At 41.4% G+C, this 18,344-nt stretch overlaps 1 protein-coding gene across 1 annotated transcript in view; it reads left to right on the top strand.

Annotated features, from left to right (window-relative positions):
- The window catches only part of LOC123754193 (zinc finger MYND domain-containing protein 19), a 70,219-nt gene that overhangs the window by 47,727 nt on the left and 4,148 nt on the right, over window positions 1–18,344 (top strand). Inside the window, exon 4 of the mRNA XM_069308236.1 lies at window positions 8,202–8,351. Within this exon, the coding sequence (XP_069164337.1) occupies window positions 8,202–8,351 (150 nt within the window). The remainder of the gene's footprint in view (window positions 1–8,201; window positions 8,352–18,344) is intronic.

The following is an 18,344-nucleotide window of genomic DNA, read 5'->3' as shown; positions in this document are numbered from 1 at the left end:
AACCCTATGGGCTTGGTTGTACAATGGTATCTCTTCTGAGCCCGCTCTCGCCTTGAGCGAATTTGAGAGTTGTTCATCACCTGTGCAATTGGGCGTCGATCATATGTTCTACCTTTGCCTTGCTGCTTGTTGTGTCGATGACAACTACGACCCCGAGTCATGTGGGCCTTGTTCCCCCTCGTGTACTCCCATTCACCCATTTCTCGATGGCCATTCCGAGGTATCAAGCAGAGGTCGCATTGCATAGGCATTTTCTGTGTTGCAATGTGCTAGTTTGTGTGCCCGGTTGGAAGCTCCAGATCTGCCCCACTTGGTGTATGAGGATTCGTATTTGGAGGTGTTGATCACCTTGACCGTGGTTCTGTCCACACCACCTCTTCTTTCTTCGGTGGGCTTGGTTTGCCCTTCTCCTTCCGTTTCCTCCCTGCTTCCAGCTTCAAAACGTCTGAGGGTTTCTAACTCGGGGCAGGGTTTCGCTTGGATTGTAGTTTGTACAACTCCGGAGGTTGCCCCCTTCTGATGCGAGTCTTTCCGCTATGGCTTCTGAGTCTTCCTGTCCATTTCCTTCTTTTGAAGACTTCTCCTTGGACTCTACCTTTCCTTTGTGGGCAGTGGGCATGAATGAGAGCTTGTCCTCCGGGGCCTTTGTTGACAGTTCCTGGGGTGGGGGGGGGGGGGACTGATTGGGGTTCTTGTGTTCTTTTGACCCTGCTTGGGCCCTTGTGCCCTCTGTGGAATGCCTGTTTTTGCAGGGTTAGGCCATTTTTGTAACCCCCCCTTCCCTTTATGAGTTCGAGTTGGTTGGGGTTCCCTTTGGGAGTCATTTCTGGATGTCTGTGCGTTCCCCAGATTCATCTTCCAGAGGTTTTCTGCCTCTCATATTTTCTCATTCGGAAACTTGGGAAGCCCTTGGTAATTACCTAAGTGTAGTTACAGGATGAGAGCTACGCTCGTGGTGTCCCGTCTTCCCAGCACTCTTTGTCATATAACGCTTTGAAACTACTGACGGTCTTGGCCTCCACCACCACCTCCCCTAACTTGTTCCAACCGTCTACCACTCTGTTTGCGAAAGTGAATTTTCTTATATTTCTTCGGCATCTGTGTTTTAGCTAGTTTATATCTATGACCTCTTGTTCTTAACGTTCCAGGTCTCGGGAAATCTTCCCTATCGATTTTATCAATTCCTGTTACTATTTTGTATGTAGTGATCATATCACCTCTTTTTCTTCTGTCTTCTAGTTTTGGCATATTTAATGCCTCTAACCTCTCCTCGTAGCTCTTGCCCTTCAGTTCTGGGAGCCACTTAGTAGCATATCTTTGCACCTTTTCCAGTTTGTTGATGTGCTTCTTAACACTTTCGCGCTCACGGCGTTCAAAAAAAAATCATACCCTATGCGCTTTCGGCGGTTCGCGTTCCTACACGGTAAGACTGAAAAAGTGTACACTCTTTTGACTGTCCTGACAATAATTGAAGGCGCACGTATTTAAATTTGGTATCACTGTGTTCGCAATAAAATTGTCTGTAAGAACATACCTATAAAATGCCGCCAAAGCATAAGGACTATCAACACCAAATAAAAATACTATTCAGATCACTCGCCGAGAGCGCCAAACAGCAACAAAATGTTTCCACTCTCTTAATGGTTGCGAAGCCTACAGTTGTCCTACATCACTAATTGTGGTATCATTGAAATCGCAATAAAATTCTCTACACGGACATATGCATATAAATATAGATTCAATGTCGTAGCCCACCCAAAACAGTGTGGGAAGAGGCCGAAGTGTTACCCGCGGCGGCATATCGGCGAAACTCGCTTTGAAAAGTGTGTATTCAATTCACTGTCCTGACATTATTTGTCGATGTATGTATTTCATTTTTGTACCAATGTGCTCGCAATAGAATGTTCTATAAGAACATAAGTATTAAAAGTCACATAAGGATGCGTTCGACTGGCAACATATAAAAACTACGTCGATTCTACTCGTCGTGTCAATAATACAATTGTTTTACCACGATGATTCACTGCCACGCCGTTGTCTTTAATAAGCTGTTCGGCTATTAGAGAAAACGTAAATTTCATGGCAAACATTTGTAAACTATTCCCAAGTTGATCGGATAATAAATGGATTTTATACAAATATTTTTTCTCGTGACTCCCGAGAGGGGCACACGTGCGGTGTGATTAATAATATTGGTGACAACGACGGTCTGCTGGAATGCGCCAAAGTGTTAAGATATGGGCACCACACAACTGCTGCATATTCTAGCTTTGGCCTAACAAAAGTCGTGAACAATTTCTTTAGTATATCGCCATCCATGTACTTAAAAGCAATTCTGAAGTTAGAAAGCGTGGCATAGGCTCCTCGCACAATATTCTTTGTGGTCCTCAGGTGATAGTTTTCTATCTAGAACCATCCCTAGATCTTTCTTTATCAGAATTCTTTAAAGATTTCTCACATAATATATAGGTTGTGTGGGGTCTATGTTCTCCTATTCCACATTCCATAACATGGCATTTATTAACATTAAATTCCATTTGCCAAGTGGCGCTCCATGTACTTATTTTGTCCAGGTCTTCTTGAAGGGCATGACAATCATCTAAGTTTCTTATCCTTCCTATTATCTTAGCATCATCAGCAAACATGTTCATATAATTCTGTATACCAACTGGTAGATCATTTATGTAGACAATAAACATCACTGGTGCAAGAACTGAATCCTGTGGTACTCCACTTGTGACATTTCTCCAGTCCGATACATTGCCTCTGATCACAGCCCTCATTTTTCTATCAGTCAGAAAATTTTTCATCCATGTTAAAAGCGTACCTGTCACTCCTCCAATATTTTCCAGTTTCCAGAACAACCTCTTGTGTGGAACTCTGTCGAAAGCTTTTTTTTTTTTAGGTCCAGATAGATGCAGTCAACCCAACTGTCTCTTTCCTGTAATATCTCTGTTGCTCGATCACAGAAACTGAGTAAATTCGATACACAGGATCTTCCAGATTGAAAACCATACTGTCTGTCTGATATTATATCATTTCTCTCCAGGTGTTCTACCCATTTAGTTTTAATTATTTTTTCCAATATTTTGACTATTACACTTGTCAATGATACCGGTCTATAATTAAGGGGGTCTTCCCTGCTTCCACTTTTGTAGATTGGAAATATGTTAGCCTTTTTCCACACATCAGCTACAACTCCTGTACTCACCTAGTTGTACTCACCTAGTTGTGTTTGCGGGGGTTGAGCTCTGGCTCTTTGGTCCCGCCTCTCAACCGTCAATCAACAGGTGTACAGATTCCTGAGCCTATCGGGCTCTGTCATATCTACACTTGAAACTGTGTATGGAGTCAGCCTCCACCACATCACCCCCTCAGGCATCCCTGTATACAGGGATGCCTGAAAAATCAGTTGAAGAGGAATGCTGAGCTCAGGAGCACATTCTCTCAGAACCCATGGTGAAACTCCATCTGGACCAACTGCTTTGTTCTTATTTAGCTCCTTGAGCATTTTTTCCACTTCGTCTCTAGACACCCCTATGTGCTCTATGTTGTTCTCTGGAATTCTTATTGTATCTGGTTCCCTGAATATTTCATTTTGTACAAACACACTTTGGAACTTTTCGTTTTATGTTTCACACATTTCCTTTTCATTTTCCGTGAATCTATTTCCCATTTTCAACCTCTGAATATTATCCTTTACCTGCAATTTGTTGTTTATGAATTTATAGAACAGACCTGGTTCTGTTTTACATTTGTTTGCAATCCCTTTTTCAAAATTTTTCTGCCTCTCTCCTCACTGCCGTGTAGTTGTTTCTCACATCTTTGTATCGCTGGTATGTTTGGGGGTTCGGCCTCTTCCTGTATTGATTCCATTTTTGTCTTTTTTGGTCTCTGGCCCTCTCGCACTTTCTGTTCAACCAATCCTGTTTCCTAGTTCTGCTTCTCTGTTTTGGTATAAATTTTTTTGTGCCTTTATCATATATTTCACAAAACCTGACATACATCTCATTCACTTCCTTGCCTAGCAACAAGTCTGTCCAATTATACTCACTAAAAAATTTTCTAAGGTTGCCATTATGTCCTCTCCTAAAGTCAGGTTTTTCATTTGCATCGACCGTCATATTTTCTTCCAGATTATAACGCATTGCATACTTTATTCCCAAAAAGACATAGTCACTTTTACCCAAGGGAGGAAGGTACTGAATGTCAAATATTTCTTCCTCCTTCCTGGTAAATATCAAATCTAGCATGGAGGGGACGTCCCCTTCCCTCATCCTCGTAGCTTGTTTAACATGTTGATACAAGAATGTTTCCAGGATGAGGTCTACAAATTTACAGGTCCAGAAATCTTCTGTTTTAGCTTCACATGCTTCCCAGTCTATGGATTTCAAGTTGAAGTCGCCGACTATCAACAGTCGTGAACTATCGTTATCCGCTCTTGCGGATAACGGATCTTGCGGATCTCTCTCATTATTGTTATAAGACCTTCTCGTTTACTATCTAGCTCCTCCTTTGACCATGTGCTGCTTAGCGGTGGACTATATGCATTTATGATCATTAGTTTATCATCTTCATGGCAGATCTCTAGTGGTATTATGTCAACTTCTTGTGGATTGGCAGTCACTATTTCGTTCACCTTTAGGTGTTCTTTCACCAGCACAGCAACGCCACCGCCTTTCCTGATTTTTCTGTCCCGTCTCCAAATTGAGTAGCCCCTTGGGAATATGACCTCATTTAAAATAGCATCTTCAAGTTTTGTCTCCGTGACTGCAACAATGTCTGGTGTCTGCAGCTGTATTATATCACTTAACTCCAGTATCTTTGATCTTACTCCATCTATGTTGGTGTATGCAATCTTGAGGAACTTGTTCCCCCTCTTCTTATTTTTCACTCCCCCTTTCTCTAATGATTTTGTTGGTTTGCCTTTATGTACCACTTTACTGGCCTGCCTACCCCTATCACTTTGTAGAAAAAAGAATTGATTTCTTCTTCATTTCTGCTCTCATTTAAACGTTTTGCCTCGGCGAGGTTCAGTTTCAGCTTCCCTCTATCTTCTTTTGAAAGATCTTGTCTTAACGACCACACTTTCCCATCCTCATCACTTTGTAATTTTCTAGCATTCCTTAGTACTTCTTCCATCTGTTTGGTACCATTTAGGGTGATCCTCAAAGGTCGATCTTTCCCTTTTACATATCTGCCTATTCTCCTATAGTCGCAGACATTCTCTATGGTTGTAAGACCTTCCACGAGGCCAACAATTTTATCTACTACTTTTGCTTTTTCTACAGCTCTTTCTGACCTAGATGTTATCTCCTTTTCTTTGCAGCCAAAAATGATCAGGGACTTACTCCGATCAACTGTGTTTTGCACCAACTTCGGGTTAGATGCCAATTCTTTCCTCACTTCTAGCCTAATGTTTGTTTTATTTTGGTTGCTGCAGTGTTTGACTTCCTTTACTGCTTCTTCTATTTTTTCCTTCTCCTTGGCCACTTGTGCATAAGTGAGTTGCACATCTTTCTTGCACTGTTCTATTCCCTGTGTAACTTCCTCCATCTGTGCTGACAAAAGCTGTTTCTCCTGTTGAAATTCCTTACCTAACCTATTGTAGTCATTTATGTTTAAATTTACTTTAACTTCTTCCAAAGCTATTTTTAAGAGTCTATTTTCTTCTTCCATGGCTTTGCAATTAGTTTCCAATTGAATCTTATCCTTGCGCAAGTCTTTCACTACACCCTCAAGACATACAACTTTGCTATTTAAATGGACATTACTTTCTTTCAATTTACTAATTATTTCTACATGAGAGGTCACAATAGTATCTAATTTTACCACCTTGATGTATAGACTGGTTATCTCAATGCTTTCTTCACTGAATCCAGCAAAATCAAGCTCCGTTTTGTATTTCCTCTTGCAGGCGGCCATCTTGAATGTTGTTCTCTGCACTGTAAACACTAGGGGTAACTTTTTCTCGTCCACTATTTCACTTCCCTTGGCACATTCCTGTTATCTCGCATATTTTTCAAAAGCACCATACCTTTATGTTCTCTGGGACACCACTCACTATCATTTGGTGCTTACCTCCTGTGTGTTCCGGCTTGCACCTCGGAGTTGGATCCAGCCTCATTTGAGTGTGGTTCTTCTTCCCCTTATTCGGTGCGTTCCAAGGTTCCAGAGTTGTCTTAGCTAGCAGACTGTCCTTTGTTTTCATTTGGGGCTTTGTGACTTTTGTTCCCGTGCACTTGTGTGGAGGGAAGTGTCTTCCGTGTAAAAGAGTTTAGGAAAGCTCGAGTCCCTCTAGGAATGCACTCTTCTCCCATCTTCTGTTGGGTCATCTCGGAGTGGGTTCGTTTGGGCATAGTCGACATGACCTCATCTCTTCATTGGGTTTCTAGTCTGTTCCGGTCCCGAAACGGGATTGTGTGGATTTACGGGACATCCTAGACTTATCTGATCTGAACCGGTTGATCTCTTGTCCCTTCTTTCAGATGACCACATTTTCTCGGTCCAGCTTGTGTTCAAGCTGCGCTCTTGGATGCTTTCCTTGGATTTCGGGGATGCTTTTTTGCACGTCCCCATGCATCCGAGGTTCAATGGATTGGTTAAGTTCACGATGGGGTAATTGGTTTCCCACTTTCGGGTTCTTCCTTTGGGCTGAATCTGGCACCTTGCATTTTTACACAACTTTTTCCCCATGTTTGTGGGGAAAGTCAATTACGGGGGCCATTAGGCCCGATGGAACCATCCTTGCAAAGGTTTGCTTCCTCTGATTCCTTCTATCGGTAGCTCATGAGGGTCTTTAAAGTACCTCCTGTGTGATCTGGGGTTTGCCTCTAATAGACCCTGCCCATCTTGAGTTTGGATTTTCTGCCCCTTCATGGATGTGTTACAAGTTCCAGGAGTCTTCCTGGCTAGCAGACAATCCTTTTTTTCCTTCGGGGCTTGGTACAGCTTTTGTTGCTCCGCAAGCTTGAGTGGCATGAAGGGGTGACTTGTGTTTCAGATGTTTTTGGGTAGCACTCATTTTGGGCCACTCAGTGACTGCTTGTTTGCTCCTGCTCTTTCCCAGGATGTGTGCTTGTTGCAGTCCCATGCGCAAGTGCCTTTGCTGTCAGTGACTCTCGTAGCAGGGCACTCTGAGCTCACTCCCATTTGGCTTCAGCCATACAGTTTCTGCCCCCTTGTGGAACTCCACTCTTAGTGGCTCCATGGAAACATTGAGTCGCTTGGCTGTGCCTGGTATGGATTCATTGGCTGGTGTGGGTTCACTGTGGTGGCATTGGTAGCTTTCCCATATCTCTATGCACCCATGCTCGGGGAGGCAGTGCCTGCATTCTACACTCCTGGAGGCAATCGGGTAGGGCTAGGGCGTCGACTGCTATTGGTCAAGGTAGGCCCTTAATGGAGCCGATATCTGGGTCATATACTCCTCCTGTGGCCAGTTTGTCCTATGCTGGTTGGTGCCATGCTCGCACTTCACAGATGGCTCCTACTTCTCATGGTTCACACGAGCCCTTTCACATTTTGACCCTCTGATATGGCAGTGGGGCTGAGGCTGCTCGCCTGGTTTGCCTGCTCCTGATCCCACAATTTGTGGGCTTTCCTGGTCGTTTTGAGCAGCCTGCTGTGAAGTTGGTCAGCCCCTCCACCTTTCCAGGAGGCGGGGCTTTTCAGGGCAGGCCTCTTTCCCTCACCTTCATTGGGTCATTTTGAAGTGGGTTGCTTCTGGCGAGGTCAAAATGACGACATTTCTTTGGTGGGTGGGGGCAAAAGAGTGCATGCGTGTTTTGTGAGGTTCGATTATTTCTGTACATTGTTAGGGGGAGTTCATTTGCTGGCTTGAGGCTTCACTCTCTTGAACCCAGCACTGGTCTGTATTGATTTGCTGACTTTCTGGGTGCCATTTCCTGGTGAGGTAGCAGTGTCACCTGTGCCTCTGTGAGGGGGCCAGGTTCTGGCCCTGTTCTCTAGTAGGGCGATCTGAACACTGTGACTGATGAAATCTAATAGTTGGGAGCCATCTCGGCAAGATGGCTTCTGCGAGCCACTTTACTCAGATATTGACATTTCATTACATTCAATGCTGGGTTTTAAAATGTGTTTTTTTTAGTTCACTGTAATGGATATGTTAAATAAGGAACATGTACTCATCATCATTGACATAAATTGGCATCATAATTATCTGTATTTATATTTTACAGCAATATGGTGACTTTGTCGTAACAAGATACTTTAATGCCAATGGTGAAGTGGTGGAGGAGGAGGAAGATTGTTATTATGAATGTCGATATCCTCCCTGTACCAGCATAGAGAAAGAACTCCGAGAATTTTCAATATGTGGTAGATGTCAGGTGAGTTTGGTACCTGATGTATGTACAATATGTGGTCCATGTCAGGTGAGTGGTACCTGGTGTATGTACAACATGTGGTCCATGTCAGGTGAGTTTGGTACCTGATGTATGTACAACATGTGGTCCATGTCAGGTGAGTGGTACCTGATGTATGTACAACATGTGGTCCATGTCAGGTGAGTTTGGTACCTGATGTATGTACAACATGTGGTCCATGTCAGGTGAGTTTGGTACCTGATGTATGTACAACATGTGGTCCATGTCAGGTGAGTTTGGTACCTGATGTATGTACAACATGTGGTCCATGTCAGGTGAGTTTGGTACCTGATGTATGTACAACATGTGGTCCATGTCAGGTGAGTTTGGTACCTGATGTATGTACAACATGTGGTCCATGTCAGGTGAGTTTGGTACCTGATGTATGTACAACATGTGGTCCATGTCAGGTGAGTTTGGTACCTGATGTATGTACAACATGTGGTCCATGTCAGGTGAGTTTGGTACCTGGTGTATGTACAACATGTGGTCCATGTCAGGTGAGTTTGGTACCTGGTGTATGTACAACATGTGGTCCATGTCAGGTGAGTTTGGTACCTGATGTATGTACAACATGTGGTCCATGTCAGGTGAGTTTGGTACCTGGTGTATGTACAACATGTGGTCCATGTCAGGTGAGTTTGGTACCTGGTGTATGTACAACATGTGGTCCATGTCAGGTGAGTTTGGTACCTGGTGTATGTACGTGTGGTAGATGTCAGTTGAAGTATTATGGTTTATGTCCAACATGTGGCTGCAGATTTATTTATACCTTTGATATAATGGAATGTTGATTTTAGTCTCCCAAATTTTTGTATAATAAATATTTCTCATTTAAATAAATGAAAATTCCTATATAACTAGGATTAAGATTCAGTATTGGATGAAGGAAAAATCCAGCTTTGAATATACTGAAGCTGCTTTCTGTGGAGGGTTTGCTCTGTATCTTCACAAGCTGCCCATGAGCTCCTACTGGAGATCCCCGTAGAAATAAGAGTTGTGCAGTCCGTCGCCTCAAGTCATTAACCAATGGGAAAAATCCACCAGGAATATAGTGCAGCAAAACACACAACTGCTTGGTCACCATTTCCAACCCTGATTAGTTAGCTCAATATTATTCCTCTGAATTTACCTGAGGGGCCACTAATACTAGTGGCCTCAATGAGGATAGGAAGCTGTTGGCTTGGCAAAGGTTCCTCCATTTGCCCGGATGATCTTTATCTGTATTTTAAAACCCAGCCGAGTTTTGGCGTTTGTCTTTGGCGGGTAGGTGGTTCCACAGGTTTACAACACTATGGGTGAAAAAGCATCTCTTGTTTTCTGTCCTACATTGTGGCTTGTTGAGCTGGAACCCATTGCTCCTTGTTCATGTTACATCTGACCTTTTTGAAGAAAATGTCCGGATTGACATCGTCTAAATTGTTTAATATTTTTAAGGTTTCTATTAGATCTGCCCTGTTATGCCTTGGCCCTCAACTGTTCCTGATACGAGAGATGACTAAGCTCTCGTAAGATTTTTGTTGCCCAGTGTTGCACCTTTTCCAGAACAGCTGTGTCTTTCAGGAGATGAGGGAGGGGGCCAGATTCACGAAGCAGTTCCGCAAGCAATTACGAGCCTGTACGTCTTTCTCAATCTTTGGTGGCTTTGTTTACAATTATTAAACAGTTAATGAGCTCTGAAGCACCAGGAGGCTGTTTATAACAATAACAACAGTTGATTGGAAAGTTTTCATGCTTGTAAACTGTTTAATAAATGTAACCGAAGTCATGAAAGATTGAGGAAAGATGTACACGTTCGCAAGTACTTGTGTAACAAAAAAAGTACTTGGGGGCACAAAAACCAGCGTTAAATGAAATGCCACTTTCTGGGTGAGCCCCAGTGGCTCCTTGAAGCTATTATGACTCAGTGTGTGCTGACTACAACGTCACATCAGCTGTGGAGTTCTGTAGGCCTATCAGGGACCAGTGCCAGAAACTGGCTCCTCACAGAGTCTCGGGGAGCAGTGACATTTATTTATGCAACCACCAGGGAAGCAGCTAAAAAGTCAATGAGAAAAAACAGACCACTGCTGGCTGAAATAGACTTGAGAACTTTCCTTAAGAATTGCCGAATGAATTTCTCCAACTAGATAAACAAACGATCAAAATCTTTCCACACTAGCACCAGCTCATTCAACCTAGTTTTACACTGTTAATGCTGGCATTCAAGAGGGTATTTTGGACACCCGAACTGGGGTCTAAATATTGCAGGATAAAGTAGCAAGGCAAGCCGCTGCCTGCTGAGATGGGGCTGCAACTCCACATATGTCAGTTCGAGTGCGGAAAGGGGGGGGGAGAGAGAGAGAGAGAGAGAGAGAGAGAGAGAGAGAGAGAGTGTGAGAGAGAGAGAGAGAGAGAGTGTGAGAGAGAGAGAGAGAGTGTGAGAGAGAGAGAGAGAGAGAGTGTGAGAGAGAGAGAGAGTGTGAGAGAGAGAGAGAGTGAGAGAGAGAGAGAGAGAGAGTGTGAGAGAGAGAGAGAGAGAGTGTGAGAGAGAGAGAGAGAGAGTGTGTGAGAGAGAGAGAGTGTGAGTGTGTGTGCGTGTGTGTGTGTGTGTGTACTCACCTAGTTGTGTTTGCGGGGGTTGAGCTCTGGCTCTTTGGTCCCGCCTCTCAACCGTCAATCAACAGGTGTACAGATTCATGAGCCTATCGGGCTCTGTCATATCTACACTTGAAACTGTGTATGGAGTCAGCCTCCACCACATCACTTCCTAATGCATTCCATTTGTCAACCACTCTGACACTAAAAAAGTTCTTTCTAATATCTCTGTGGCTCATTTGGGCACTCAGTTTCCACCTGTGTCCCCTTGTGCGTGTTCCCCTTGTGTTAAATAGACTGTCTTTATCTACCCTATCAATCCCCTTCAGAATCTTGAATGTGGTGATCATGTCCCCCCTAACTCTTCTGTCTTCCAGCGAAGTGAGGTTTAATTCCCGGAGTCTCTCCTCGTAGCTCATACCTCTCAGCTCGGGTACTAGTCTGGTGGCAAACCTTTGAACCTTTTCCAGTTTAGTCTTATCCTTGACTAGATATGGACTCCATGCTGGGGCTGCATACTCCAGGATTGGCCTGACATATGTGGTATACAAAGTTCTGAATGATTCTTTACACAAGTTTCTGAATGCCGTTCGTATGTTGGCCAGCCTGGCATATGCCGCTGATGTTATCCGCTTGATATGTGCTGCAGGAGACAGGTCTGGCGTGATATCAACCCCCAAGTCTTTTTCCTTCTCTGACTCCTGAAGAATTTCCTCTCCCAGATGATACCTTGTATCTGGCCTCCTGCTCCCTACACCTATCTTCATTACATTACATTTGGTTGGGTTAAACTCTAACAACCATTTGTTCGACCATTCCTTCAGCTTGTCTAGGTCTTCTTGAAGCCTCAAACAGTCCTCTTCTGTTTTAATCCTTCTCATAATTTTAGCATCGTCCGCAAACATTGAGAGAAATGAATCGATACCCTCCGGGAGATCATTTACATATATCAGAAACAAGATAGGACCGAGTACAGAGCCCTGTGGGACTCCACTGGTGACTTCACGCCAATCGGAGGTCTCACCCCTCACCGTAACTCTCTGCTTCCTATTGCTTAGATACTCCCTTATCCACTGGAGCACCTTACTAGCTACACCTGCCTGTCTCTCCAGCTTATGTACCAGCCTCTTATGCGGTACTGTGTCAAAGGCTTTCCGACAATCCAAGAAAATGCAGTCCGCCCAGCCCTCTCTTTCTTGCTTAATCTGTGTCACCTGATCGTAGAATTCTATCAAGCCTGTAAGGCAAGATTTACCCTCCCTGAATCCATGTTGGCGATTTGTCACGAAGTCCCTTCTCTCCAGATGTGTTACCAGGTTTTTTCTCACGATCTTCTCCATCACCTTGCATGGTATACAAGTCAAGGACACTGGCCTGTAGTTCAGTGCCTCTTGTCTGTCGCCCTTTTTGTATATTGGGACCACATTCGCCGTCTTCCATATTTCTGGTAGGTCTCCCGTCTCTAGTGACTTACTATACACTATGGAGAGTGGCAGGCAAAGTGCCTCTGCACACTCTTTCAGTACCCATGGTGAGATCCCATCTGGACCAACAGCCTTTCTAACATCCAGATCCAGCAGGTGTCTCTTGACCTCCTCTCTCGTAATTTCGAACTCCTCCAAGGCCGCCTGGTTTACCTCCCTTTCTCCTAGCACAGTGACCTCACCTTGTTCTATTGTGAAGACCTCCTGGAACCTCTTGTTGAGTTCCTCACACACCTCTCTGTCATTCTCTGTATACCTGTCCTCGCCTGTTCTAAGTTTCAATACCTGTTCTTTCACTGTTGTTTTCCTTCTGATGTGACTGTGGAGTAGCTTTGGTTCGGTCTTGGCTTTGTTTGCTATATCATTTTCAAAATTTTTCTCTGCTTCTCTTCTCACCCTGACGTACTCATTCCTGGTTCTCTGGTATCTCTCTCTGCTTTCTGGTGTTCTGTTATTCCGGAAGTTCCTCCACGCCTTTTTGTTCAGTTTCTTCGCTTCCATACATGCCCTATTATACCATGGATTCTTCTGTTGCTTCTCGGATTTTTCCCTTTGGGCCGGGATGAACCTGTTTACTGCCTCCTGACACTTTTGTGTGTGTGTGTGTGTGTGTGTATGTGTGTATGTGTGTATATATGTATATATGTATATAGAGGTAGCGTTGGCAGAGCTGCTTCTGCTTGCATTCGGGATGGATGTAACTTCCGCCCTGTTTTACAATTTTTCTCACGCTTTGTTTCGCCTCCAGCCTGCTCATGCGTTGCCTGAGCCTGCCTGGCCCTTAGACTGGATTCTATTTTTCTTTCTTCTACTCAGTTTGCCGTGGCCTCTTTGGTCTGGGATTGTTTTTGGAAAGCTTTGTTTTTGCTTGCCTTGGACTCTGGTTGTCGGGTGGGTGAGCTTCTTGCTCTCCTCTGGTGCCAGAGATGCTTCTGGTGAACAAAAAGGGTTTTTGTTCTTTTGGTCCTGGGGGTCATCTTGTTCGTTTGCAGCCTGCTCCTTCTTTTCTGACGAAGAATGAGTTGGAGTGCATCCAGAGGGGGGGGGGGGTCCCTTGGTTGTGGAGGCTTGATTGGTTAGGCTGGGAGTGGCGTGCATCATGCTCTTTGTCCAGTGGCAGCTTTACGCCGCTGCCTTCTAGCCACTGGTTCTGTTTCGGTGGACTTGTGGGTTGATCCAGTTTCTCTGGTTCCCTGTTCCAGAGCTCGTGTTTTACCAGGTTGTCTGCGGTGTCATGAAAACTAGCCAGCCTGCGGTCTACCCTCATGCTCATGATGTTTGCAAATATGCTGCCTTGTCGGCCGTGTTTGGTAATATGTCTCGGGGCCGATATTTGGGCACGAGGATTTTGGAGGTCTAATAGGGTCTTGGCTGCCAGGCATCTTGAGAATGTTCTTGGTGCTCTGCGGCCTTATATTGCATTGTGACGTCTGTCATGGCTTTCGGTCTTGACACCTATGGTGCTCCTGCCTGAACAAATATTCTGATCTTGTTCTGACAAATATTGCCAGAACAGATGTGGATGTGTTAAAGGAAACAAATTAGAGAAGTTTCTACAGGAAGTGGTGGACCAACTGAGCTGTAGTGAATAAGCTCAGAATAAGCAGCCTGCAGGCTGCTCCATTCAGCAGCTTTTTGAACCAATTTATAAAAAGTCAAGCCTGGCCCCAGAGTTGCATTGGGAGTAAAGGACCTCCAGAACCCACTCCAGGTATACTCCAGGTATGATGCTGTTACTGTATCATAATACTACCTATAATGCTCTACTGTCATAATGCTGGCTATGATGCCATTACTTTGTCATAACAATGGTTATGAAGTTGTTACTGTATTATAACGCTGGCTATGCTGCTGTTACCATATCAACACTAGATGTGATACTGCTATTGGATCATAACACTAGCTATGATACATGGAGAAATCACACTAATGAGATTTTATATATATATATATTACTATATATATATATATATATATATATATATATATATATATATATATATATATATATATATGTATATGTATATGTATATATATATATATATATATGTATATGTATATGTATATGTATATGTATATGTATATGTATATGTATATCTATATCTATATCTATATATATATATATATATATATATTATTAAATATGACCGAAAAAGTAAGATTAATAATTCTAACACGAATTTTCTCAATCTTTCGTACATTACGCTTCACTGTTGGAGGTAAATCAAAAATCACTTCTCCAAAATTCATTTTTATTTCTAGTCTGACGCGACACGGGCGCGTTTCGTAAAACTTATTACATTTTCAAAGACTTCACAAATACACAACTGATTAGAACGTATCTCTGATTTTATATCTACATTTGAGTGAGGTGGTAAGGGTGATGTGGCATTAACACAAGACAGAACAGGAGGGGATATTAATAGGGTATTAAAAGTATCAACACAAGACAGAACAGAAACAATGGGTATTGAATAGAAGTGTTTGTAGAAAGCCTATTGGTCCATATTTCTTGATGCTTCTATATTGGAGCGGAGTCTTGAGGTGGGTAGAATATAGTTGTGCAATAATTGGCTGTTGATTGCTGGTGTTGACTTCTTGATGTGTAGTGCCTCGCAAACGTCAAGCCGCCTGCTATCGCTGTATCTATCGATGATTTCTGTGTTGTTTACTAGGATTTCTAGAAATCCTAGTAAACAACACAGAAATCATCGATAGATACAGCGATAGCAGGCGGCTTGACGTTTGCGAGGCACTACACATCAAGAAGTCAACACCAGCAATCAACAGCCAATTATTGCACAACTATATTCTACCCACCTCAAGACTCCGCTCCAATATAGAAGCATCAAGAAATATGGACCAATAGGCTTTCTACAAACACTTCTATTCAATACCCATTGTTTCTGTTCTGTCTTGTGTTGATACTTTTAATACCCTATTAATATCCCCTCCTGTTCTGTCTTGTGTTAATGCCACATCACCCTTACCACCTCACTCAAATGTAGATATAAAATCAGAGATACGTTCTAATCAGTTGTGTATTTGTGAAGTCTTTGAAAATGTAATAAGTTTTACGAAACGCGCCCGTGTCGCGTCAGACTAGAAATAAAAATGAATTTTGGAGAAGTGATTTTTGATTTACCTCCAACAGTGAAGCGTAATGTACGAAAGATTGAGAAAATTCGTGTTAGAATTATTAATCTTACTTTTTCGGTCATATTTAATAATATATGTCTACAGGAAAGACTGCTACCAAAATATACTAATATATATATATATATATATATATATATATATATATATATATATATATATATATATATATATATATATATATATATATATATATATATATATATATATATATATATATATATATATATATATATATATATATATTACTTGCATAATAGACAAAACCCAAGATTCAAGAAGATTACAAATTCTTGAGGCAATTCACATAAGAATAGAGCGACCTACCATGAACACCCAAATCACGGAACTATTTACTCTACCCACCATGAGAGTAAGGACAAGACAAGAACATATCGATGCCAACACAGAAGACAATGTCCAACATAACAGGCCAATTACACTGGATTAATCTTTGTGTTTAGATAGGAGATGCCTCGTATGGGCCAATAAGCCTTCTGCAGCCCCTATGTTTATCCCTTATGTATCCCCCCATGTTTTCACCTTCATTGTATTATCACCTGACCTAATGCGGGTATAAAATCAACTAGTATTGTAAGATCTGTTCACTTGAGAATGAACCATGGAGGTTCGAAACGTCGTGCAAATTATACAAATAAGTGTAATACACTCTATAGTAAATCACTTCTTTTCTTCACCTTAAAAGTACGAAAATGAGTTTTGGAGAACTCCTATTTCAATTAAGCCCTGATGCTAAGAAAATAGTTAGAGGGATAGAAGCCCTAAACCAGAAAATAATAAATACAGAATATGCGGTCATATTCAATGAAACATGTTTGAAAGAAAACCTGCTGCCAGTATACACCAATATATATATATATATATAATATATATATATATATATATATATATATATATAATCTATCTATCTATCTATCTATATGTCGTACCTAGTAGCCAGAACGCACTTCTCAGCCTACTTTGCAAGGCCCAATTTGCCTAATAAGCCAAGTTTTTATGAATTAATGTTTTTTCGACGACCTAACCTACCTTTTTCGGTTACCTAACCCAACCTAACCTATAAAGATAGGATAGGTTAGGTTAGGTAGGGTTGGTTAGGTTCGGTCATATATCTACGTTAATTTTAACTACAATAAAACAAAATTGACCTCATACATAATGAAATGGGTAGCTTTATCATTTCATAAGAAAAAAATTAGAGAAAATATATTAATTCAGGAAAACTTAGCTTATTAGGCAAATCGGGCCTTGCATAGTAGGCCGAAAAGTGCATTCTGGCTACTAGGTACGACATATATATATATATCTATCTCTATCTATATATATCTATCTCTATCTATATCTCAGAAGTGCGTTCTCAGAAGTGTGTTCTGGCTACTAGGTACGACACATACATACATACATACATACACATACATACATATATACATATATACATATATATATATATATATATATATATATATATATATATATATATATATATATATATATATATATATATGTATATATGTATATATGTATGTATGTGTATGTATGTATGTATGTATGTGTCGTACCTAGTAGCCAGAACGCACTTCTGAGCCTACTATGCAAGGCCCGATTTGCCTAATAAGCCAAGTTTTCATGAATTAATTGCTTTTCGACTACCTAACCAACCTAACCTAACTTTTTCGGCTACCTAACCTAACCTATAAAGATAGGTTAGGTTAGGTAGGGTTGGTTAGGTTCGGTCATCTATCTACGTTAATTTTAACTCCAATAAAAAAAAAGTGACCGCTTACATAATGAAATGGGTTGCTTTATCATTTCATAAGAAAAAAAATAGAGAAAATATATTAATTCATGAAAACTTGGCTTATTAGGCAAATCGGGCCTTGCATTGTAGGCTGAAAAGTGAGTTCTGGCTACTAGGTACGACATATATATATATATATATATATATATATATATATATATATATATATAAATATATATATATATATATATATATATATATATATATATATATATTAGTATATATTAGTATATATTAGTATATTTTGGTAGCAGTCTTTCCTGTAGACATATATTATTAAATATGACCGAAAAAGTAAGATTAATAATTCTAACACAAATTTTCTCAATCTTTCGTACATTTCTTTTCACTGTTGGAGGTAAATCAAAGATCAATTCTCCAAAATTCATTTTTATTTCTAGCCTGACGCGACACGAGCGCGTTTCGTAAAACTTATTACATTTTCAAAGACTTTAGTTCACAAATACACAACTGAATAGAACTTACGCATCTCCGATTTTATATCTACATTTGAGTGAGGTGGAAGGGGTGATGTGGCATTAACACAAGACAGAACAAGAGGTGGCATTAATAGGGTATTAATTTCATCAACACAAGACAGAACAAGAGGTGGTATTAATAGGGTATTAATTTCATCAACACAAGACAGAACACGAAACAATGGGTATTGAATAGAAGTGTTTGTAGAAAGCCTATTGGTCCATATTTCTTGATGCTTCTATATTGGAGCGGAGTCTAGAGGTGGGTAGAATATAGTTGTGCAATAATTGGCTGTTGATTGCTGGTGTTGACTTCTTGATGTGTAGTGCCTCGCAAACGTCAAGCCGCCTGCTATCGCTGTATCTATCGATGATTTCTGTGTTGTTTACTAGGATTTCTCTGGCTATGGTTTGGTTGTGGGAAGAGATTATATGTTCCTTA

Source organism: Procambarus clarkii, chromosome 6, assembly GCF_040958095.1.
Source record: "Procambarus clarkii isolate CNS0578487 chromosome 6, FALCON_Pclarkii_2.0, whole genome shotgun sequence".
NCBI classification, from domain to species: Eukaryota; Metazoa; Arthropoda; class Malacostraca; order Decapoda; family Cambaridae; genus Procambarus; species Procambarus clarkii.
This window is presented reverse-complemented; position numbering and strand designations above follow the sequence as displayed.